Here is a 25,097-nt window from a genome sequence, read left to right on the forward strand (position 1 = left end):
GCCCTTGTGTCACACGGGACACCTAATATGTGTCCGATGGCAGAGCTTCCACTCACAGCTGATCTTGGCTGGGTCTGAGCCCAGGGTGGGAGGCTGCGGGGGTCCTTTCCGATCCCGGATCATTTCAGACCTGGTTGCTGAGTCGGGCAATAGCCCATGCGCTGCTGTGACGGGCTACAGTTTAACAGGGGAATGGCACTGGCTGAATGCCAGGCCCCAGAGCCCCACAGCTGGACACACTGCAGGCGGCTCTTGGCCCCAGCACCGAGGAATGCAGCAGTGCAAGGCGGGGAGCGAGGGGCGGAGAATGGGGGGTGGGTTCTGTAGTGACACCCTTAAGGATGGAAGGAGCCCGCTTGTGTACCTCCCGCCCCCACAGGTGCAGGGGAGGAGCCTGTGCCCTGCCCGCCCTCAGCAGCGGGGGAGGGGCCCTAGGGGAGGAGCCTGTGCCCCGCCCCCCCTCCAGCAGCGAGGGAGGGGCCCTAGGGAAGGAGCCTGTGCCCCGCCCCCCCCTCCAGCAGCGAGGGAGGGGCCCTAGGGAAGGAGCCTGTGCCCCGCCCCCCCAGCAGGAAGGGAGGGGGAGAGTCAGCGTCAGGACTACATGTCCCATCAGGCGCCGCGGCGACTTCCGGAGGGCGGTTTCCGGTGAGGCGCCGCGGCGGGCCGGGGGCGGGGACTAGGGAGGCTCCGGGCCTGCTGCGTTCCGGGCGCGGAGCGGCGCCGGCGGAGCGGCCGGGATGGAGGCCGTGCCCCGCATGCCCATGATCTGGCTGGACCTCAAGGAGGCCGGGGAGTTCGGCTTCAACCAGGCCGTGAAGAAGGTGAGGGGGGAGGGAGCCCCCAGGGGCGAGACGGGGGGGAGGGGCCGTTGGGCGAGGGGGAGGGTCAAGTGTTTGGGGGGAGCGTTGGGGGAGGGGCCGTTGGACGGGGGGGGGAGGAGTGTGTAGGGGTCCGTTGGAGCAGGTGTGGGGGAGGGGCCGTTGGGGGAGGGGGCAGGTGTGTGGGGGAAGGGCCGGTGGGGGAGGGGCAGGTGTGTGGGGGAGGGGCAGGTGTGTGTGTGGGGCCGGTGGGGGGGTGGAAAGAGGGAGAGACTTGTTGATGGGGAGGGCGGGGGGTTGGTATGTGAGTGGGGGGAGGGGGAGTAGCTGGGGGGCGGGGGCTTGTTCTGGCAGATCATCCCGGGGGTGGTTACTGGTAACTGTGGGGTAAGTGTGTGTGGTGGGGCTGGGCCTGAGGCCCGAGTCTGTCCCTGCCGTCCCCACAGTGACACATCAGTCCATATTCTTTCCCCCCCGCCCCCGCCCTTCCCCCAGCCTGGAGATGCCCCCCATGCCCAGGGCAGCTGGCCTGGCCGTGTTAGCGAGTGCTCTGGGCCCACTGATGCTCATTACCCCCTGGTCCCCCGCGACTGCAAGCTGCACCCATTGCGAGTCCTGGTTCAGTGAAGATGCTCCTGAGGAGGTGGAGGGTGGGGCTGCATTTGCTGGTACCCCCACCCCTCCCTGCCCCAAGTCTGAGAGCTGGGAGAGTTTGAAAGGAGTGAAGTGTCTCTTGTGTCTCATTGAACCACTCTTTGTCATGAGAGGGAGAGATTTAAAAAACCTGCCTGAAGAGCTTGGCTCGTTCTGAGTGAGGCTTGGCGAGGGCAAATAGTGTCCCCACGGCACGTGACTTTCCTCCGACTCCACTCATCCCATCGCCACATCCTACCTCTTCTCTCTCCCCTCCTCTGGCCTTTGCAGCTCAGGATCCGTCCGGTGACACAGCATACCCCATTGCTGCACATGCTGCGAGAGACAGCAGTGGTGAGAGGAGGCCTGGGAAGGAGCCGAGTCCAGCTTGGAGTGGGTTCTGTTCTATGGCTTGTTATTTTTGGTGGGAGTAATTCTCACTGGCAGTGAAATGGCCCCAGGGCCTTATGGGATGCTGGTAAAGCTGGATCTAAAGCCCGGTTTGGTACCACCGCTAGATTGAGAGTCTTACTTGTGTGTTTGCTTCCCATGGGTTTTAAAATGAGGAAGAGAGTTTACATCATTCCCATGTGTCTGGACCCAGTGACTGTCTAAGAGAGCAGTATTCATTTCACCCATTTGTAAGTTGCTTTTCATTGGGATCGCTCAGCCCTGTTCAATAAAGCCAAAGTACCAGATATCAATGGTCAAGAGACTCAACCAGATCAAATGTACTGTCCGAGAGGGGCAAATGGGTGGCATAATGACCTTCAGGGGGAACTGTTCCACCAGCAAATGGGATAAAGTCCCAAGTGATGCAAAGAGATGATTCTGAAGGAGGTAGGAGGGGCAGAAATCCCCCAGGAGGGAGCCCCAAATGGTTATGGAAAAGCCAGTCAAAGCAGGGTCGCTCCTGCTGTGTGCCCTCAAGGGGCTTGAGCAGACCTCCTGCGAGAGGATTTCCATAACACGGACCTTCACTTGCTAGAGTTGGATGCCCAGTTGGTCCAAACTGAGGGTGTGTCTACACTGCATAGCCCCTTAGGGTAGACAGCCTACACCAACAGGAGTTTTTCTGCCAGTGTAGGAACATCACCATTCCAAATGACATTCGCTACCTCGACAAAGCCCTCGTCTGTTGGCATAGCTGCATCTACACTGCAGGTTTTGTTGGCAGAGCTGTGTCACGGGGGGTGCGCATGTGTGTGTTCACATCCCTGAGTGACACAGCTATGACAACCTAATTTTGAAGTGTAGACAAGCGTGAGCTGTCCTGCCCCATCTCACTGTAATCAATAATTTATTTAATCTAAGCATTTTGAGATGGTCTCAATAATGTTTATTTAATAAGGATGCAATCCAGTGTCTGTTAAAGCCAATGATGAAACCAGTGGGAGGTTTTCCATTGGCTTTAAGGGAGTTTGAATCAAGTCCTAAGAAAGTAGATAAAAGAGCAAAGGAGCAGCTGTACCCCACAGTCTCACGTCTTTGGAAACTAGAGGCTAACTGAGAACTCTCTTTGCTGCTGTAAAATACTGTGCTATGGCAAAGGAGAGGCAGTGTTATAAAGCAGGGACTTGCAGATAGGAGACTTGATCGCTGAGTTCCCCTGTGTTAAGTCCCAGAGAAAGAGACCAGCTTAAATATCACTCTTCTGTCTGGCGATGTTTTACTACCATTGTTACCAACAGTGCCTAAGATTTCTAGAATTGAAAGGTTGGTCTCTGTGACTTTGACAGCAGTTTGTTCAGGGTCAGTTTCGTTGTTTCCCTGATAGCGCAGGTCAGTTTCTCTGTCTGTTGGCCTTTCACACAGCAAAACGGGGGTGGGGTGGGGTGGGGAAGTGATTGTAAAACAAAAATTGGCCTGGGCAGTCGGGGTAAGGATTGTGTCTGAAACTGTCTTCACTTGTTTATTCTTAAACTAGCTAGATTTCAAGTGGGCTGTGTCCCTTGGACCCCTCTGTTTTTCCGTCTGTATCAATGAGTATGATACTTGCCCATTTTGTATTAACTTTTGTAAAAGAAAATACTTGCCCATCTTTGAGATTTGTTTGAGAAATGTTCGGTTAGTACTAATTCATATTATTTTTGTATGATGTGCAAAATTCTTGTTGCTTTTTGGGGCGGAAGGGCACCTGTCCTTCTATACAGCGACACTCAGGTTTTGGTTGATGCATTTTTTGTTTTTAAAGGGAGACTGTACATGGCTATAAATGAAAAATTCCAACTAGGGATTGGTGTTTCTGTAGGGCTGTCTGTCCACAAGAATCTCAAAACATTTTACAAACCGAATTACTACCCTGCGTTTAAGTGATCTCTTGGTCTGACACTTCACAGCACAGTTTGGAAGACAGGGAGTGAAATGTCTGGTATTCATTTGAAACTCCAGGGGGAATTTAGCTTGGCAGAATATGATTGGTCAAGGACGTCTCCCTGATTTCTGGGAAAAGTGTCATGGGATCTTGGATGACCACAAGTAGCTGGGCCTTCTTCAGCTTTTTCTAATGCAGGCCAGAGAGCTGAGTCATGCTTTGCAGGTTGCTGACATGGTGATGATAGTAAGTTAGAAACACTCCTTGCCATTCCGGTTTGTCTGCTAGTGCTGGAAAGGAGACTAGCCATCAGTAGAACTTCTGCTGCAGTGGATGGAGTGATAGGTGCCTACCTAGAGGAGGGTGGCCGCTAAAACAAGGCAGTCATTTTAAAATCGCATGGCTGTGTGGCAGGCCTGGCTGCATATGAGGGATGCTCTTACCACTTGGTCAGAGCAAGTGCTGTCTCTTTCAGCATGTTTAAACCTCGGGTTTATTCTTTGTTTAAAAAAGCAAATCCTGAGAAATCTGAAATGAATAGAAATACTTTTGTGCAACTCTTCTCTTTAGATGTAAAGATTTCCCTGCAGTGTTTGCAACCCAGATTTCTCGCATTTTGCTGGTTGGTACATGAAACGGGAAGTGAAACCAACTAGAAAGCAGACAAACTGATTCCTCCAATTTCAGTACTGGGTGAAGAGATGCAGAAATGGTGAAAAGTAAATTTAAGTGCCTTCAGTTTTAATAATCTAGGCAATAGCGAGGTATAGCATGTTATTTTTAAAACAAATCTGATATTTTTTTTAACCTGACAAACTTCAGGGTGTTTACCGTCTGCATTTCTCTTCTTCCCTGTGTTTACCTTGAGTGGTGAAGCAGATGGGATTTGCAGTGTATCATCTGGGATCTCAGATTCCTCCCCCTTCTCTGGTTGTGGTAGGGAGCTTGGATAGCAGGTTTCGGTTTAAACTCCTGGAGGTTTTGGAGGCGCTGCTGGTGAGCACAGTGGTAGCATCTGTCCGACATCAGTAAGTTCTAAGCTTGGCAAAAGCACTTTCAAAAATCCAACGGTCTCTAAGCCCTTGATGAAGATGTGTTGATTTAGTCCTGTTCCCCCCACATTCATACATGCACCCTGTGAGGTAGGGGAAACTAAGTTATGGAGAGGCTCAGTGGCTTGCTGAGGGCACCCCTGTGGCTGAGTGGCAGGGTCAGGACTCTTGGGTTCTAATCCTAGCTCTGCTGCCGAATTGCTGCATGACCTTGGGGAATTCTTTGTCTCCCCTCCTGCACCTGGGAAAGGGGGATAATACCCACCTCACATGGGGCTGAGAGGCTTAGCCGAGTATTGTGACGTGCTTCAGCCTCAGATGGGAAATGCTAGGGAAGTCGATTAATCACTGAGTCTCTGCTTTCCACCCTTGGTTCCAGTTCTTCTCTACACTGGTTTACCAGTACTTAGAGCCCCGAGTAGGCTGGAGGAGCTGGGCTTGTGCAGTTAACGGAGGAGATCCCATTTAATTTTCCTTTTATATTCGGCCCCGGGATTCTAAACCTCCTGGTTGGTTGGGTGCCAGCTTCATATTCAGTCTCTTATAGTCAGCAATTTGTTTGGATTAAGGACAAGCCTGACAGACTCATTGGCAGAAGCCATCAGGCCAGAGAGTGACCTTTTTTGGCTTGTGCTCAAACCAGCTCGACCACATTAGCTAGTAACCCGTCAGATCTGAGTTTTGGTGGTTCTCCAGGCTAAGGCGGCTGGGTGCTCTGGCTGTGGTGGGTGTTCTTGATCACGGCTTTATGGGAAGATCGTAGGGCGGGTCCTCACTGCAGGTTAACTCAACTTCTAACAAAAGTGTTGCCCCTAATTCCAATCCCATCCCCACACATGAATCCTGGCCTTAGGTGTGGCGATGCTTTTAACTCCAGTTGGGTGGCCTCAGGGGGACGTAGACTAAAATGTGAGTGAGCACAACTCGGCACTGCTAACACGACTGCTCTAATATGGATGCAGGTGTAGCCCCACTTGAGTGCCATTCGTCCGCCAGTGCCTTCCCACAGTTCCACCCCCCGTACCCAGAAAGGACAGACAAGTTCTCCCATGGGTCACTGGGAAAATGCATAGCGAGGCTTGGCTTGCTGCAGTGCTAAGAATGCTGGGATGTGCTCCCAGAAGCCTTAGTGCCACACCAAGCGAGCACAGCCCCCGTGTGCATGGCAATCTGAGTGTTGTATTGCCACGTGGCTGCTCTGCTGGCCTCCAGCTCTGCCTGGCCACCCCCACGCTAGTAGAACGGTCCGTCTCCATGGCCGCCTGCTGCACCTGTTATGAGGGGGCTGCTTGTGGTGGGCACAGCTCTCGAGGTGGTTGGGTTATATCAAGGTGATGATTTAAATCACCAAGTGGAAAGCCTGGATTGAAAGCATCTATTTTAATCAACTTTTCCATGTGTACCTCCGTTATTCTAACACAGTGGTGTGCAAACGTTTCCAGTCGTGCCCGCCCTTACCATTAACGGAATCCGTCCCCACGCCCCCTCCATTACCGCACAGCCAAGGCAGAGCTGGGGCTAGAGGCGGGAATGGGGGAGGAGCTGGGGTAGAGCCTGAGCTGCTCTGGGGTGGAGAGAGAATGAGGGCAGAGCTGGGCCTGGGGGCTGGAGGAGGAGCGCGGCTTGAGGGTGGAGCTGGTCTGGGGGCGGAGTGGGGCTGGAAGCATGGTGCTGCCTCCCGTGGGCGTTGGCCCAGGCCCCGGCTGCGCAGTTTGGGGATCCCGGTTCGAAAGAAAGGTGCATTGTCTTAGGTTGATCTAACCATTAAAACATGTTGATTTGCAGTGAAACAGCCTTTATGCTGGATTTGGTACCTATTTTTGCTACCTAGGAGGATACAGTATAACTATATATACACTTATTTAAGCAATTATATAGCTTAATATTTTCAGATTCTCATTCATTGTAGATTTTTAGTATGTTAGAAAAGGTAAATGAGGTATTGCTCATTTCCTAGGTAACGTTTTGCTCATGTCAAGCTGCATTAGGATGGAAACTGGAGTTTAACTAAACATACAACAGAATATAACCTTTATTTTGAAAAGTTTTGGATTCCTAAACTTAACACATTATTTCACATTTCCAGCTAAATGATTTATTAAACAGAGGGCTTAACTGTAGGCGGTGAATTCAACTGATTATTTCAGGTCAGCCTGGGAACATTTTCAAATATGCCCGAATGAAAGTGACTGGAGCTTAAGTTCCTACTTGCCTAAGTCTCTTGAAAACGAGACAGTCTCCTAAGTTACTTAGGCTGACCTGTTGTGCCAGATTTATAAATCTTGACCTCCAAAGTTTCCCCCCTGATTCTTCTTCATCTAGAAAAGCAGCCTTTAGCTCAAAGTTTTTGACAGAGGCTCATGGATTCAGCGTAATTATTTATTTAAATGTTCTGAGATTATAATTTTAGGCCTTCACATATTTTGTATTCAATTCAGATTTCACTTTAAGCAGGCTTATTTTTAAAAAGAAAAAAACGAATGATAATTTAAATAACAAGATCAAAATATCCAATTTAAGTCAAAATCCCCTATTTAAAAATTGTTTTGTTTTCAAACAAATCATTTTGTTTTTATCCACCCTTAAGAAAGAACTGAAGCCACCAGCTCACGACATCCGGGTCAGTGAGCAGTTGGGAATGGTAACGGCTGTGAGTCATGGCTGGGCTGGGCTGGATTTGAACCCAGTGACCTAGAGGACAGAGGTTTCTCTCACTCGGACTAGATTGCTGAGCGCTTCCCAGTGCATTCCCATTGTGTGTGCGGGACCCTCCTGCCCAGCCTCTTACCCCATTGCCCTTGTAGCTGCAGGGCGAAAGGCTTCCTGTGCTTCCCTAATGGCTGAGTTGCATCTTGAGAGCCTTATGGATTTCATAGGATGTCTGTGCGATCCGGCGTCTTCACCTGTCACGAAAAGCATTTTCCTCTGGATGGTACAGCCCCCTCTTCTGGCTCCTGCTAGTACTGCAGGGCCATCAGCCTCATTGCCCCGTATCATTCCTTGGAGTGCTTGTGGCTGATGAAATGTGGACTTTCCTAATGTTCTTTGGAACTGGAGTGGCAGATGAGCAGTGCTGGGAGTCTGAATGCGCTGGCTCCTGCCCAGTGCAGTCTGCGGGCGTCGGTGAGGGGCAATATCCCCATAAACTGCGCTCTGCCCGTGGGTGGGGATGGCCTGCAGTTAGTTGCTTTTCTCTTCATCCTACGGACCTTGTGACACATACTTAGGAGCCTTTGATGTGACTCATCCCACCAGATGTCACAGGAGGCAGTGCAATGTAATGGTTACAGCAGGGCCACTGGGCATGGGATTCCTGCTGTCTAGTCCTGCCTTTGTTGGGTGTCTTTGGGGCAAGCTGCTCAACCTCTGGGTCTGTACAATGTGATTGACTTGCCCACCCTGGGCGGGTGCTTGTGAAAGCCCTCTGGGATCTAGGAACCGGGCCTGGGTAAGTGTGCGGGGTATTGCCAGGTACGTTGTGTTCAGTTCTGATTTTTCAGGCTGCTCCCTCTCCCCTAGAAATCCTTTTCCCCCCAGGAAGGCTGCCGATTCTTCAGCTCCCCTTCAGAGAGCCATTGACCTCTCTCACTTAGTGCCCCTGTGTGGGACGTCAGGGATCCTGGCCCTGCACCCGGCATGATGGTTCTGCAGCACGTTCCCCTGGCTATCCCTGTGCAAAGTGCTGTCTGCCAGCCGTGCAGCTGCAGAGTCTCCCCAGCCTGTTATTCACCCGGACCCTACGTTTGACAAAAGCCGGCTGGTCCTCCACAGATCTCGAGCTGGTGTCAGCCCCTTCCCCAAACCACAGCAGGCAGCTCGATTTGGAGCCAGTGTGGCGCTAAGTCCCTTCAGTCAAGGGCAGTACGTGTCTGCAATCACCAGCCTCAGTCTCTCTAACAAGGACATTGTCCTTCAAGAGTCTCTCTCCAGCTGGGCATGGCTGGGCCCTCTTCCCTCGAGCATTGCTCTCACAATCCTTTGCTGTCCTGTAGCACTGGCTGGGGATCTCGGAGAGCTCAGAGCCTTCGTTAAGCCCCACAACCCTGCTCCCCCCCTCTGCGTGCTGGACCTCCCCATGTAACAGGGAGTGGCTTGCCCAAAGCCCCATGCCAAGTCAGTGCCAGAGCCACAAATAGACTCCCTGTGTCCTGGTTCCTAGTCTCCTTTGCTGGCCACTAGACTGGACTCTAGTGGAGTCCTGGCCCTGCCCAGGCCAGGGGCTGCCAGACGCAGCTGTGTGTGTAGCTCCGAAGGCTCTCGCTTGCTGCTCTAGTCAGTGTCATGTCTGCGGAATGCTCCCTGCCCCCCATGGCATTGCTACATTCTGTGGAGCCCGGAAAGCAAGCCCTGTCCTCTGCGTGAGCAGTGCTGCTCCTTAACCAGCTGCTCCAGCTGCCGGAGTGCAGTGCACACCCCTAATGGGAGCACGCCACGTCCGGCGCCTGTGGGCACCCAAGCAATAGACGGTCCCTCAGGTGCTCTGCGCGGGGAACAGCAGATCAGTACCCCGCTGCAGGTGTCTCTCGTGGAGAAGTCACCTGCACTGCTCCGGACCCATGTGGTGCTGCGGCGCTGCGCAGGCAGTGCCAGTGCATGTAGCCAGCAGCCGTGGCTCCTTGTGCTGCAACCCCATTGGCTCATCCAAGCTATGTGAGGTTGGCTGCGGTGGGGGGATCCCCAAGATTTTACAGGCGATGGCTCGCTGGCTCTCCTCGCTCTCGAGTCAGGACCGCGTCCGCACCTCGGCGTGGTGTTGGGGGTACTGTGCTGCTGGGGGCACCGTCTTTCCCGTCAGACGCAGAACCCTCGTGCTGGCCACGTGTGTTCGCTCAAGATCCCAGGGGCTGTGTTACCTCCAGTGTCTTGGACGGATTTCAGTTCTGAGAACTACCTTTGTCTCCCGACTCTTCCCTGCAGGTTCTCTTTGAATCTGTATTCTCACGTTGCTGTGTGCTGGTAAACACCTGCTGTGTTTCACCCCAGAGGTGGCCGCGTTTCAGAGCTGAGCGGCGTTGGGGCTGAACTCTGAGGAAAGGCAGCCATCATTTAAGCTTGGGCTGGGTAAAGCACTGGAGGCTACGCAGGCAGGAACAATTCAGGCCTGGCTGCTGGGGGGAAATGAGAGAATGAGCGCCATCAGACATGGGGATAGGGTGCTTTACTGGGCCCAGCGGAGAAGAGAGCCCCTATCGGTTTTGATTTGCATAGTGCATGGTGCTTTACAGGCAAATCAGAGAAGATCCCTGCCCTGAGGATCTTGCCATCTGACCTAGACTCTACCATGGTGGGGAGGGGAGAAGGGGAATGTGACGGGAAAGCTGGAGGAGGGTGCATAGGTTGATAGTTACACGTGGCTCTGTCTTACCTACAGGACACTTAATAGGGTATCTGGGAGCCTGGCTTGGCACTTCTGAACCTTAACAAGTGTGCAGCTTCCAGTAGCCGTGGCAGACCTGTAGATGAAAGGTTGGCAGCCCGGGCCTGCGTGGCTCCATTGGACAAGAAGCTGTGATGAAACCTTTCCCCTGTTCAGCCCCTGGCTGGACAAGTGAAGATGCAGCATGTGTTGCTTCTTGAGCAGACCAGTCACCCGGGCAGTGGTGGCCGATGGCTGCAGATTCACGTTTGGCAGCACGCTCTCCTTGGCCGCTCACGCTGAATATGGCTGCTCAAGTCAAAGATCAGCTGCGGTCCCTGCTAAGCCTTGGCCACAGGAGGGAACAGGTCTGCAGGCTGGGTCTGTAACTCCCATGACTTCGGGGGCTGAGGGGTGTCTCACCAGGGCTGGGTGTGGCCAGCTCAGCTCAGGCTGAAGAGCTCCTTCTGCAAGACGCCTGGCTCTGACTTGACGGCTGCAGGGAAATAGGGGCACCCACTGTCTGAGGAAATACACTGGAGGTGGCTTCCATGTGCTGTGGGCTGACTGGCTGTGTGGGGGCACCGCAGGGAACTGGTGACCCGTTCCTGGCCTTGCAGGGGGGCTTTCAGTCTCCTGCTCTGAGCCCCTGTCCCTCAGCGAAGCCCTGTGCAACACCCCGAAAGCCCAATCCCAAGTGTCTCTGCCACCCTTTAGAGGGGTTTCCGCTGCCCCTCTTGCTGTCTGGCTCCAGCTGGCGCGCTGGCAATGCCAGGGCAGCTCTGCTCCGGGGAATGGTTCTCGATTTCTCCTCTCCGCACCAGTCCCAGACACGAGCTCTGATTTAGGTTTTTTCTCTCTCCAGTTTGTTCTGAAGAACTATGGCGAGAATCCCGAGAGCTACAATGAAGAGCTGAAGAAACTTGAACTGCTCCGGCAGGTAAGTGTGTGCTGGCGCTGTGCTGTGTGTAATGGTGCTACGAGGTGGGGCAGTCCCACGGGGAGACGGTCCCTGCCCCAGAGCGCACAGTATAGCTGGGGCTGACAAAGGCCGGCAGGGAAAGTGACTCACCCAAGGGCAGGCCAGCGACTGAGCCGGGAACAGAATCCAGATCTCCTGGCCGCAGCCCACGAGGTAGAGCCCACGGTTCTATGGTGGGTGTGCTGGTGTCTGCTCCCGCACCCGTGGCCCTCCAGTGCCAAGCGGTAAAGGGGAGGGGAAGCTTTCTACATGTGAAACCTCCACTACCTTGCTGGGAGGGATCCCAGGCACAGTTTGACCTGAATACAGGTGAAGGAGCCCCAGCCCGGGAGCCTACGGCCCTCCAGCTGCATGGGCAGCAGCGGGGGTGCCCACCTCCCGCGCCCCCTGCCAATGTGCCCGTGGAGGGGTGGGGCGATTGGCTCGGTTCGCTCTCCGTGGCCTGCTCGGTGCTGGAGTCAGTGTGAACAAGGGGGCCTGGCGGTGCCATTTGTGTGTGTGTGTGGGGGGGTGTGTTCAGTGTTGTGGACACCGGTCCGTTGGGACACCCCCAACTCATCACACACACAGCAGCAGCCCCTCCGGTGGGAAGGAGTTTGAGGCTCCCCTACGGCTACTTGGACCCCAGCTCCTTGGGCAGCCCCTGCAGTTACTGTGGTTAGACCCTAACAGCACAAAGCTCAGCACTGGGGGGTCTCATGAGATTGGGGGGAGAGGAGGTTCCTTAGTGGGGGCAGGGAGGCTAGGTCCTTCTGCGAGGGGGGGTGGGATCAGTGGGGAATTGCGACAAGGCCCCTCCGTGCCCCCACCCCCATGCTGCCCCTGTCCCTGCTGCCCGGAGAGGCACATCGTAGATGGGGCTGGAGGAGAGGCAGTGTAAATGATGGTGGGAGCAGGAGGGCTGGGCAGGGTTCCCGGCCTGCAGAGATGCTGTAGGCTCAGGGGCTCCCACCCTCTGTGGCCCTGGGTTTTGCAGGACTGCCCAGCCCAGCCATCAGTGGTTGCTGCTGGCCCCCTCTGGAGTCGAACCAGGGACCTAGAGGAAGGAGCTGCCTGCAGTGGTGGCTGTGATGTGAACTCCCTGAGCTGAGCTGTTGTGGGTGGCTGACGCGAGTTCCCAGAGATGTTTGTGGGATGCTGTGATAAGGTCAGCGCCACTCACAACAGCTGAGCTCATCAGCTGGAGAAGGACCATGGGATGGAGGGACGTTTCCAGCCAAGCCAGGCACTGGAGTTCGTGTGCCTGTGTCAGCGGAACCCGAAATGCAGGCAGGCAAAGCCGGAGAGGGCTGTCTGGCCCGGGGAATTGGTAATGGGGTGATTACGTCGTTCACATCTTGAGGGCCAGGTCGGCTCCCAGCCAATCTTCTCCATCATGTGGTGAAGTGACATTCCCCCCAGCTGACAGGCGTCCGTGAGATCAGCGGCGCTCCCTGCAGAGAGGCCCAGGACTGAACGGGCCATGGAAACCCAGCTGCCCTGGAGAGAGGCAGCGCAGGGGAGGCAACGTGCTCGTTGCTGTGGATAAACGGAGCCGGTCATTGCAGGACACCTTTCAGGGTAACCACGCGGGACTGCCTTCGCGCCCGCTTCCGGCAGCAGCAGTGCAGCGAAGCCAGCCGGAGTGACCGCACTTACCTGACCCGCTTGAAAACCCAGAGGGAAAAACATCAGGGTTGTGCCATTAGCTTTCTCCTGTTCCGTGTGTGCGGAGCCCTGAGGTGGGGGGTACTAAGGAGCAGCTTGGCCTGGCACAGAAATCAACTTCCGCACCCAGCCAGGCCAAGCCAAGCGCGTCACTAAGGGCAGCACGGCTGGATCCCAGCGCCGCAGTTAGCACTTGTGCTGGGAGAGGTTTGCTCTCTCCCGTTTGTGTGGCCGTGCTGCGGAGAGAGAGAGCGCCAGCCGTTTCCCGTAAGGCTGGAGCTGAGCGCTGACGCTGGTGAGTGATTGCTTCGGCATGGGAGTGGTGAGTAAGCGCATTCCTCTCCGCTGGAAAAATGTAACGCTTTTCCTGCCCAGCTCCCATGGCAGGCTCTCTGCTTTCCCAAAGTCAATCCCTTCCTGGGAGGGGAATCTCTCATTCGTTTGTGCTCCAGTAGTGCCTTGAGGCTCAGCTGAGATCGGAGTCCCATTGTTCTAGGCACTGTTCAGAGAGATGGTCCCTGCCCTGGAGGGCTGGCAGCCGAAATGGATCAGACTGAGAGAGGGTGGAAGGGGTCACAGAGGCTCAAGCGGGAAAGTGACTTGCCTGAGGTCACCCAGCAGGTCAGTGACAGAGCCAGGAAGAGCCCCCAGCTTTCCTGAGTCCCAGTCCAGTGCACTGTCCACTAGACTGCACTGCCTCTAAAATGGTATAGTAAAAGATCCGTGAGAAAACCGCTCCTGAGGGAGTGTGGCCTAGTGGTTGGAGCTGGGACACGTGCAATCCAGCGCTCTGCTGCTGGCTTCCTGTGTGATCTTAGGAAAGTCCCTTTGCGTCTGCCTCTTCCCAATCTGTAAAACGCAGCTCATCACCTTACCTCCTGTGACACGGCAACATCGGAGCGGCCAGGCTGAATCAGACTCTCAGTCCATCTAGTCCACGAGCCCCTCTCTGGCAGCACTAGCTGTGTTGGTGGAAGGATCCCGCACCTGCTGACTGTGGGTTGTCTGGTCTCCTGATCTCTGACAGAGATTGGTATTTAAAACCCCTTCCACAGTTCTGCTGTGAATGCTGAGAGCACTGAGTGTTCCTGCTGGCCATATGTAGCTAGTGACCCTCTCAGTTAGCTCTCGCCGAAGCCCCTTGCGGCCCTCCCTGGTCCCGATTAACCTGACTTTGTCATTTGTCAGCTTTGTAACTCTCAACTCATGCCCCCTCGCCCCCGTCCCATTCCAGATCACTAATTAATCAACTAAACAACACGGGGCTTGGTGCGGAACCTGCAGTCCTTGCTGTTAACCTTTTGCCGTGCTGAAAATTGACCATTGAATCCTACTTTGTTTTCTGTCTCAGCCTGTTTTTAATCCACGATAATACTTTGCCTCCTCCCCATGATGACTTAGCTTCTTTGATAGCCTTTTGTGTGGGATCTTGTCAGAGGCCTTTTGGATGTCGAAGCACATAGTCGCCGGTTCTCCTTTCTCCAGTCCTTTCCTGACATGCTCAGAGAATTCTAAGAGACCAGCAAGTCCGTTTTCCTTTGCAGAATCTGTGCTGGTTCGTCCCTCTGTCATGAGCTGCCAGGTGTTGTGTTTTTAGTGATCATTTCACCCAGTTTGCCCAGAACGGATGTCAGCCTGACACCTGGCATTTAATGTAGCAAAGGACTTTGAAAGCCTTGGGCTGAAGGTGTTGTGGGGTGGTGGGTGTCTCCTGAGTTGGTGACATACCTGGCTGCCTTCAGCTCCGGAACAGAGGCCCCAGGCCTCTCCCGACCTTGGCATAAGCAGCACTTCGTTGCAGTTGTCCCACTGGATTGGGAAACTGCCTGCCCCAGGTGTGTGAAAGGAGGGGAGAATCTCCATCCCAGCCAAGAGGAGACTCTGGAGAGTGGCTAATGCCCTGGCTTCTGCGGCTGGCCCCTGGAAAGTCCCTCTGGGGAGCCATTTCGGAGTGATCTCCCTCCCCCGATCACGTAAGCGGATTTCACTGCCAGCCAAATACAGCCCAGGCCCTCTATCTGTAAGCATGGCACTGCCTGTTGCCTTGAAGCACTGCTCCTTTCTCTCTCCTCCTCCAGAATGCCGTGAGCGTGCCCAGGGACTTTGAGGGCTGCAGCATCCTGCGGAAGTACTTTGGCCAGCTTCACTACCTGCAGAGCCGCGTCCCCATGGGCGCGGAGCACGAGGCGGCTGTGCCCGTCACGTGGTAAGCGCAGCAGTTTGGTGGGGTTTGTGGGGCGGCAGGGGAGGGAGCAGGCTTCCCCGCGGATCCAGCGATCTATCCCTGTCAGGGCACCCTCGGCTGACACTGAGGGCTTGGACGTGATCCAATGGGAGATTCTTTGAGCAGCAGGAGCTGAAGCTGGGGCTCGCCAGTGGACTCACTGTATGACCTGGCTTTGTCTCTTGCCTCAATTTCCCCATCCAGGTGGGTAGCTTCCTTGGGCCTGGTAATCTCCTGCCTAGACTCCTGTGATGTCCTACCCTCGTAGGCCACCAGCTGTGCTAGTCTGGATGGACTGAAGGCATATTCCCCTTCCTCTTCCCTGACCCACGTTCCTCTGCTGGTTCAGCTGGATTGCATGCTGCTCATCCCCACCCCACCTACATCTCTCGTGTCCCTGGGCCCCGCCAGCGCCCCTCGCTCCGTCTCCTTTGCCCCTCTCTAGGACTCTCCTCTTTGATCCTGCGCCCAGCCACCAGTGACTCTCCCTCTGCCAGCCTTCCCAATGATCTGTACAACGGAACAAACCCAGACCCAGTTCCCCCAGCCTCACTGTGTCCTTCCCTGGTGCCCAGTGTGATCTCGCCCAGCAGCGTGTCTCTGTTCTAGCCCTGCCTGGCACGCCCTGCGGGCAGAGCCCTGTCTAGGCTCTCCACCGAATGCCATGCGCACCTCTGACTCGAGAGAGCCCTAATACTGCAAGCCGGGGAGCAGAGTATTTCCCTCCCCGGGGATGTGAGGGTGAGTGGAGGTTTGTAGCACACTGGGAGAGTCTAGGATGGAAGAAGCAGTGTAGTAACTGAGATTTTTTTATAGCACCTCTCAGCCAGCGATTGCGCCACCTGCCACCGACATGCAGCCACCTCTGGCTCTCTGAGCGGTGCCGTATGAGTCTCAGCCTCTGGAGTGCGGCCCTCCTTGTCCCACCAGCCACCTTGATTGCACTTCCTGCCGCAGCTGGGCTTTCAGTGCGTTAGGGTGCAGCGATGGCCCTGGGGGGGCACAGGACTGACCAAGAGGGGTTGGTTTACACCACCTGGCGGCAGTGGTGGAGGCTGGGCTTTGGGGCTAAGAAGACTGGGCCTGGCACCACTCAAACATTACAGGGTTTGCTGGTTTATGTACCTAGCAGCTTCCCATCTCCCACTCAGTTTGGAGTGGACTCTATGCCAGCTACGTAGGAAAGTGAGTCTAAATCATTTGGATCACCCCTGCCTGCTCTGAGCCGTTAGTTGTTAGCTGTCTGCCTTCCCTGGAAACGTGGCCGTGGGGCCCCCGGGGCAGCTGGGTTGTGCATCTGGCCATCTCGATGGCTCACTAGTGCAGGCACCAACCCTGGGCTTCTCTGTTCACAGGACAGAGATCTTCTCTGGCAAGGCGGTTACCCACGAGGACATCAAGTATGAGCAGGCGTGCATCCTCTATAACCTCGGTAAGGCCCTGGAGCCCACCTGGGGTTTGCTTGGCACCAGAGAAATGCCCTCCTCCCTGGCTAGCCCTCGTTCCCTACTCCACAGGGTCCATTGTCCAGCCTGGTCCTGCTGTTCAGTGGGGGGAGGGAGGGGGTGACCGCTGCAGGGGCATTCAGCCGATCTGCCCGCAGGCCTTTCTGTGATCACAGCTCAGAGCAGGCAGCCAGTGGTGACAGTCGGCATGAAGCTGCCCGCAGCTGGAAGTGCTGGGCCTTGGGAGAGCAGAGCCATGACGTCTTGAAGTGTTACCATGATCACTGAGGACAATTGAGCCACTGTTTCCTTGGCTCTGACGGATTCTGCTGGCCACTAGAACACCAGCCAGATCTGAACCCTGGCACGAGACCCTCAAGTGAGGCTTCAGCCCGGGCATCTGCCGGTGCAGGTGAGGCTGATCTTCAGGGTCAGCTCCAAAGGGCTCTTCATTGTGATCGATGAATGACAAGCCAGAGCATCACCATGCGTCCCCATCCCCCGCAGGCCAATCCAGGCCTTGTCTAGGAGAAAAGTTGCACCCGTTTAATTAAATCAATTTGAAATTGATTTAATTCAGCTAGTGCAAACCCAGCTGGTTGTACTTAAACCAGTTTAGCCCTCATGTAAATAGGTGCAGTTTAGTGCAATGAGAGATCAACAATCAAAATCAGCAAGGATTAAAATGGTGTAGGTCAGCATTTCTCAAACTGGGCTCCGGACCCCTGGGGGTCCCCCTCCCTCCCAGTGCCTCCTGCACACTGGGGGAACAGCTGTTCAGGAGCGTGTGGGAGGGAGGGGAGGAGCGGGGACAGGGCGTGCTCAGGGGAGGGGGTGGAAAGAGGCAGGGAAAAGGAGGGGCAGGGGGTGGGGCCTTGAGGGATGGGGTGAAGTGGGGGCAAGGCTTGGGGCTGAGCGGGGGGTTTAGGGGTCTGTGAAAAATGGCCCTACACACTTTGCCAGTGGCCTGATCTGAGCTTCCTGTTCCCAACAGGGGCATTGCATTCCATGCTGGGCGCCATGGACAAGAGAGTCTCCGAGGAGGTAAAGATGCTAAACACCTTGTGGTCCGTCCCACCTTACCATGGGTGGTTTCTTCCAAACAGATGAGAGCACAAAGGTTGGCAGGGTGGCGAGTCTTTTCAGTAGCGATTGTGAATCTCCGGAGGGGACTGGTCACGTTTCCAGGGGCACGATCCCTTCAAAAACTGCTCTGCAGTCTGAAGATTTTGTATCGCTCGTGCCAGGAGCTGGGATTCCTGGGACTGGGAGAGAGGGATGAATTCGGGATTTTTCTTGACATAGTGTATAGTTATAGCAGTGCCTGCGGCAAGCTCTGGGCACCTGGACGTAATTTAACACCCCAATGTAACCCCACATGCAATCTTCCCTCCAGCCAATAACAGACCCTCCCCCACCCTCCGAGCAGATGCCTGGAAAAGATGGGCTGGGCCACGCCACATACCGTGATGGCAAGGACCTCTCCTGGAGAGTTCTGCCAGCCGCTCCCTCCTCTCCTGGCCTGGGGAGCTCCCAGCTGACCTTGCTTATGGAAGCATCGCCTGGGAAGAGAGTCCCTCTGCTGACTAGCTCCCAAGCCATGTAGGACTTCACAGCTGAAAATCCCACCAGCCCCGTCTGGGAACCGAATGGCAGCCAGAGCAAGGGGGTAACTTACTTTCTGGCTGTAATAAGCAGCAGTTGCTTTTGGCACCCGCTAGTCTGAGTGGTCTCATGGGGTCACCCCATGTAGAGTGTCATGGTCATCCAGTCTCCAGGTGATGAAAGCCTGGACAACTGGGACAGGAGAAGGTTGAACTCCACTTAAGATGGTAATATTTGGGGTTTAAGTCCACTAATGAAGGCTGTTGGTAAATTTCAGGCGTCAAGACAGCATGGCTTCTGTGCAGTGCCCTCTGCTTTGGCTTGGGTGGGTTAGAGCCTTACATGTTTCTTCTCCCCCTTCTGCGGCGGCCCTGGCCAGGGTATGAAGGTTTCCTGCACCCATTTCCAGTGCGCGGCTGGGGCTTTCACCTACTTGCGGGATCACTTCCCTCACTCCTACAGCGTGGACATGAGTCACCAGATCCTTAACCTCAACATCAACCTCATGCTGGTAAGGGTGGGCGCTGGCTTTGCTGCTCCTCACCATTCATGCTGGGATCCAATGGCTGGGCTCGTTAGATGCAGTTCATTTAAAGGGATCTCACCAAAGCTGACGAGGCGAGGGGAGGAGGAGACGCGCTTGGTATTGGGCCTAGCCTTGTCTCATTTTTCAAAGGCCAGTTGGAGTGGGAGCCACCCTTGGACAGAGCTGGATAAAGACGGAGTTGTCCCAGTACCTTGGCACGTGCAGATTGTAAGCCTGCTGTCTGCTTAGAGGGAAATTGTCTGCAAAAGGTGGCCAAGAGAGGCTTCCGATGTCTGTCCTTGTTCAGGAGAGATCCCAGAGCGCTGTGGTAGGGGAGGAATCGTGTGTCCGGCTCCAGGACATACACTGATCCCCACGGGGGCAAGAGGAATATTTTTTCTCTCCATCCGCAGGGTTGCACGGGTGGCTGCATGCGTTGTGGGGTCTGCACGCTTTCCTCAGAAAGTGCCCAGTCCCCAGTCTGTCAGGTTGGGATACTGAACTCTCGGGCCTGATGGCCTGAATAGCAAAGGGAGTTCTAAACGTCCGATCGAGGAGAGTAAAACGTGGTAAGGGAAGAAGTAGGTTCAAATTTCCAAGGAGGGGGCTATTGACGGAGCAGATGGAAATACCTTGACATTGTCCTTCTCCCTGTAGAGAAGAAAGGTAGAGGTGGGTGTGAAGGAAGCTGCCCTGGTTTACTGCATCAGGGGATCCCATTATAACAGCGCCCTGCCTCTTGCATGCTCTTTGTTTTATCCATTCTCATGTGCAGCTCTGGGAGGCGTCAGACTGATCACCATTGTCTGGTCAGCACTTTGGCCTTGAAAGGGAGGAAGGGTTTGGATTTTGACTCTCCAAATGAGATGGCTTTATTGGCTCAGCGGCACTGCAGCTGTACCCGGGCTAAGCTGAGCGTAGGTGAAGTCCAGCCTCCGTGGCCAGCTCGCTTTAGCTAGGGGAAAGAGTGGTGGAAGTGTGTGATTGACAGCCCTAGGGATTGGGCAGACGGAGCCCTGCGCTGGCAGGGGCTGACCTACGTTTTTCAGCTCTGATCTCCAGAGCCAATGCAGCCCTGTCCCCTACGTGGGCCCACCAACGTACCTCAGTCCTAGGATCGCCCCTGGAAGTTAGAGGGGAGATCTGTCTCCAAGGCCATTCTGTCTGTGCTTGGCCTCGCACCTGAGCCCTCCAACGCGGCGGTGGGGTTTTGTCCACTAGAGACTGGGTCGAATCCATGCGCTCACTTCACGTAGGCCAGTGCCTTATGGTTCCCACTGATGGGCTGGCTTTGAATGGCAATGGAGGTGAGAGGCTTTCTATGCATGGCTAGTCCCAGGAGCTGTTCTGGCTTGTAGACCAGAAAGCTGGTCTGTGTCGGCCTGTCCTGCATGGTAGGCTGCAGCCACTGCTGAGTGACTCTCCTTTGGGGCAGGGGAGAAGGGGCTGGCTGAGATTGGGCAGGGGTGACTTTGAGGAGCCCAGGAATGCAGTGAAGTCTCTGGGGAGAGCTGAGCATCTCCATTGCTTTTCCTGGAAGGGCCAAGCTCAGGAGTGTCTCTTGGAGAAGTCGATGCTGGACAACAGGAAGAGTTTCCTCGTGGCCAGGATCAGCGCCCAGGTGAGTTACCCAGGGAGCTCTGCTGCTCCAGCGCCTTTTTCTCTGCTGCACTACACTCTGTGGGCACCTTAACTGTGATTGAGACAGAGCCCCTCCTGCTGCCCTGCCACGTACAAGAACAACTCCACGGGAGTCTCTGAAGTGCGGGAACCAGCTGAGGTGGTTTGCAAGCAGAGAAGGAAATCCCTATAAACATTCACTGCTGTGCTGACTGTGTGGGCGGCAGGGTGGGGAACATTCGCTCTCTGCTAGAGCGTGAGGGCAAGCGAGTAACGGTTTCAAGACTAAGCCGTTAAAAGTCAAGTCATTTGAGTTAGTCAGTGTCTGAGCTTGACACGATCTTGTCCGAATGAAGACACGGGCTCAGGCCTTCCTGCGGCTGATTGAGAGAGCCCTGTAAGCTGCAATGCCTGGGCACTGTGTGGCAGCCGGAACCCCAGCCTGCCTTTACTTTCCTGCAAAGTAATGCACATTGGAAAACATAATCCCAAACATACATATAAAATCATGGGGTCTAAATTAGCTGTTACCACTCAAGAGAGAGATCTTGGAGTCATTGTGGATAGTTCTCTGAAAACATCCACTCAATGTGCAGCAGCAGTCAAAAAAGCAAACAGACTGTGGGGAATCATTAAGAAAGGGTTAGATAATGAGACAGAAAATATCATATTGCCTCTATGTAAATCCATGGTACACCCGCATCTTGAATACTGCGTGCAGATGTGGTCGCCCCATCTCAAAAAAGATATATTGGAATTGGAAAAGGTTCAGAAAACGGCATCAAAACTGATTAGGGGTCTGGAACAGCTTCCATATGAGGAAAGATTAAAAAGGCTGGGACTTTTCATCTTGGAAAAAAGGGGGGATATGATAGAGATCTATAAAATCATGACTGGTGTGGAGAAAGTAAATAAGGAAGTGTTCTTTACTCCTTCTCATAACACAAGAACTAGGGGTCACCAAATGAAATTAATAAGCAGCAGGTTTAAAACAAACAAAAGGAAGTATTTTTTCACACAACGTACAGTCAACCTGTGGAACTCCTTGCCAGAGGATGTTGTGAAGGCCAGGACCATAACAGGGTTCAAAAAAGAACTAGATAAGTTCATGGAGGATAGGTCCATCAATGGCTATTAGCCAGGATGGGCAGGGATGGTGTCCCTAGCCTCTGTTTGCCTGAAGCTGGTAATGGGCGACAGGGGATGGCTCACTTGATGATTACCTGTTCTGTTCATTCCCTCCGGGGCACCTGGCATTGGCCATTGTCAGTAGACAGGATACTGGGCTAGATGGACCTTTGGCCTGACCCAGTGTAGCCATTCTTATGTTCTTAACTGGCACTAGGGCTTTCTCTTGGGATTCTGCTGCTGTGACTCTGCCCTGAAATACCTCTTGACCGTTTCTCTCCACATAGGTAGTGGACTACTACAAAGAGGCTTGCCGGGCTTTGGAGAACTCGGACACTGCCTCGCTGCTGGGGAAGATTCAGAAGGACTGGAAGAAGCTGGTGCAGATGAAGATCTACTATTTTGCTGCTATCGCTCATGTAAGTGGGAAGAATGAGGCTGTGCGTTGGGAGTTTCACCCTGGCTGCCCAAGAGGAACGGCCTTGCGTCCCTCCACTTGTGGGTGGCTGCGGCTGCTTAAACCCGCTGGGAGGTGGTGGTCACCATGGGCGTGAAGTTCCCGAGTGTACATGGACACCGGCGAAATTGTCTTCTGTAGTGAGTCCCCTGGCTGGCTTTGTAGGGCTTCAGTCAGTTTCTCTTGAGCCCTTCCCCGAATGAGGACCTCTGCCATCATTGGTTGTTTCTTTGCAGTTGCATATGGGAAAACAGGCTGAGGAGCAGCAGAAGTTTGGAGAACGAGTAAGTAAAACTATTTCTGCTTCAGGTTGGTTAATACTCCTGCAATCCAGCTGTAAACCAAGTTCCATCTCGTGTGGGCTTGACCTTTAACCCTTTGAAGAGGTTGGGCTACATTGGGGGAACTCACCTGTCCATGATACCAAGGACACATTGAAATCTTTGGTGTCTATTAAACTGTAACTTGGACGCCCCTGCCACGTCTGCACCAATCCGTGGGGCAAATAGCTGATTGGCCTCCCCTACTCCATGTGAACTCGGGCACCATCTTTCTTGTTACTGTGTAAATTTCCAACTAGGTTCGTTCTTTGGTCCTAAAACTCCTCGCTGGTGTCCTGCCCGTGGAGTGAGCTGTCCCCCAGCAGGGGTAGAGTTAAGGCTGAAAGCTTGTATATGCCGGTGGATGTGACTTTCCAACCCTGTTGTCAGAAGAGAATCCACACTTGCATGATTGCCATTTTCCATGTGATTCCCATTGGGTGCCGTGCAATGCAGGCACCAAACGCAGGTTCTAGAGCAGGCATTACCACGAGGAGACAATGCCTGCTCTGGAACCTGGGCTAGAAGAACGGCAGCGTGTGATGTCAGTATCTGGATCGCTGAAGTGGCGGTGTGTGGCACTGCATTTCTCATGTACCTCCCTTCTCTAGAAAATGTCCCATGGTCGTCTCATGGGCAGCGTACCTTAATCTGGGTTGCTTGATTGTGCTATTAATTTGCTCCTTCTTAGAAGGCCCCGCTGTACTTAATGGCGTTGGATTGTCCCAGGTATCTACACAGGGTTCGGTGGCCTATTGGCCTCATGTGCCACAGCAAGTGTGTGTGTACTCCTGTGACTCCTTCCCAGCTTGTAGAGGAGTTTGGCAGAACTTCTCTCTGCTTTCTCTGCAGGTTGTCTACTTCCAGAGCGCGCTGGATAAACTCAACGAAGCGATCAAACTGGCAAAGGTAACCTGCTTTCTGGTCCGTGGTACTGATTGCCTTTAAAAAACCCATAATCCGTCATCGGGGCGGTTTGGGGCCTAAGCGTCTAGCAGTGCACTTCCCAGGCGCTGCTCTGGGATCAGTGCTCAAAACACAGTTATTGAGAGTGCTGGTAGTGAGCAACCAAAGACTGTAGCAGTCAGTGACTCGTGCACTTTCAGAATGTGCCATTGGAGCAGGGCTGGCTGGCTGGCTTTCCGATAGTGCAAAGCATTGGTATCCGGCTCCAGCAGCTCTCAAGGAAACTTTCCAAGCACCAGCTCTTGGGAAGAACTTACCCAGGGAGGTGGCAGAAGCCCCGTTGCTTGACGATAGGCAGCAGTTGTGCACGGTTAGGGAGAAAGACAAGACGTATCAGGTTCTACGTACCTTTCTCTTGGCACTGAGAAGACTGGCCACTGGAATAGGTGAGAATTTGTGGGGCCATGGTAATCGGAATGATGTGACTTTTGAAGCCTGCCTTACAGTCGTCCAGGGTTTGAAATGAATCGTCTGCCACTGGAAAGCTCAGGGTCCTGCTTTTCCAGCGCCATAGGGGGTCTGTCTCCTGCCCTGGGGCTTTGTGAATGCGGAGACTCTGGGGCCTCCTGGTTTCTAGGTCTAATAGGGCTTTTGGCGCTGCACTGAGACTGAGCAAAGGCCAGTCTGGATCTTGGTGTCCTCTCCTTCCCTGCCCCCTGGGAGCCTACGTGCGTCACGCATGTCGGACCCTGGGGGGAGGGTGGGGCTTAACTGACCTCCTCCATTGCACAGAAGGAACTTGCTAGTTTAACGCAGCCCTGGTCCACACTGTGAAGCCCTAAGTTTCTATTGGAGGCTGCATCTGAGCCCCATTCGCTGTAGTACTGACTCCAGATGTGTGCTACAGCCCGGGGGGGAGGGGGGGGGCAGACTCATTCATGATTTTACTCCAGCGACTTGAGCCCGCCGCCCAGCTGGTGACTTTGGCCCCTTTACGGCACGTGATGCAGACAAGAAGTAGGTGGCATTTCTGTTGCACAGAGGACTGGAGAGACTGAGTGGGCTGTTGTAAAGCTCTCGGCATTGGCCTGTCTCTGCCCTCACCAAAATCAGGGGTAAACTCCCTTTGGGCCATGGGATGCCGAGCCACGCAGCAAACTACCAGCAGAGCCGGGAGTCCCTCTTGCCTTAGCCACTATCGCACTGCCTCTTGTGCTGCACTCCTTGGGCCGCCCTGAATCCCGGGGGGCATTCCCATGGGGTGTTCCGGCTCCACAGGCTTGGGCCAGGAGCCAATCACCACCGTGGCAGAGGAACGCAAGCCCCCGAGTTTGACACTTGTGGCTGAGGAGTTTGGCACAGGATTGACCCGCCTTGTGTTTGTGGTGCTCCGAATCCCAGCTGTCCGTTGTGAATAACAAGCCAGCCCGCAGAATGCACCCAAGGGCTGGTGTCTGCCAGAGTCTGCAGGCAGCCTGCAGCTCTGAGCTGTTCAGTGCTTTGTTCATCTCCGCTGGCTGCTTGCTCTGGAAGTAGGATAGGGGGAAATGGGGTGGCAGTGAGGGTTGCCAGGCTGCTTCTGCCTTCAGCTCATGGCTTAGTTTGTGGAGGGCAGCAGGATGCAGCCTTCGAAAGGGCTGCTCAGGGTGTTACATCGACTGCAGCGATGTGGCAGGACTGGCTGTGTTAACTCGTGTTTTGTGCCTCTTCTAGGGTCAGCCAGAAACGGTGCAGGAAGCCTTGCGATTCACCCTGGATGTGATCGGGGGAAAGTGAGTCTGCAGCCGGAATTGCTTCTGGGACTGGAGTCTGTCTCTAGGCTCTCTGGGGTCAAACCTCGTTGCTGAATCTCTTCCCCCCCCTCTGCTCGCTCTGGGGAGCTCTTCTCTTTGTAGGGTCTCAGTATATAGGGCCAAATTCACATGTGCTGCTAGTGAGTGTAGATCTGTTCTGTACAGGATCTTCTCACGCTGTCCGCACTGTAGCATCTCAGCGCCGTGAGCAGCACGTTAAGTGACGTAGCTAACATCCGTCACACATGGTTCATCCTCTCCCCAGAGGGAA

The 25,097-nt window shown here is 54.3% G+C and overlaps 1 protein-coding gene across 1 annotated transcript in view; it reads left to right on the forward strand.

The window, feature by feature from the left end:
* The first annotated feature begins 737 nt into the window (after positions 1-737).
* Positions 738-25,097, forward strand: part of PTPN23 (protein tyrosine phosphatase non-receptor type 23) — a 36,634-nt gene continuing 12,274 nt past the window's right edge. Inside the window, exons 1-11 of the mRNA XM_065398939.1 lie at positions 738-821; positions 11,039-11,113; positions 14,881-15,008; positions 16,382-16,458; positions 17,466-17,515; positions 18,456-18,587; positions 20,143-20,223; positions 21,638-21,769; positions 22,044-22,091; positions 22,980-23,036; positions 24,747-24,805. Coding sequence (XP_065255011.1) covers positions 738-821; positions 11,039-11,113; positions 14,881-15,008; positions 16,382-16,458; positions 17,466-17,515; positions 18,456-18,587; positions 20,143-20,223; positions 21,638-21,769; positions 22,044-22,091; positions 22,980-23,036; positions 24,747-24,805 — 923 coding nt within the window. The remainder of the gene's footprint in view (positions 822-11,038; positions 11,114-14,880; positions 15,009-16,381; positions 16,459-17,465; positions 17,516-18,455; positions 18,588-20,142; positions 20,224-21,637; positions 21,770-22,043; positions 22,092-22,979; positions 23,037-24,746; positions 24,806-25,097) is intronic.

This window comes from Emys orbicularis, chromosome 2 (genome assembly GCF_028017835.1).
Source record: "Emys orbicularis isolate rEmyOrb1 chromosome 2, rEmyOrb1.hap1, whole genome shotgun sequence".
NCBI classification, from domain to species: Eukaryota; Metazoa; Chordata; order Testudines; family Emydidae; genus Emys; species Emys orbicularis.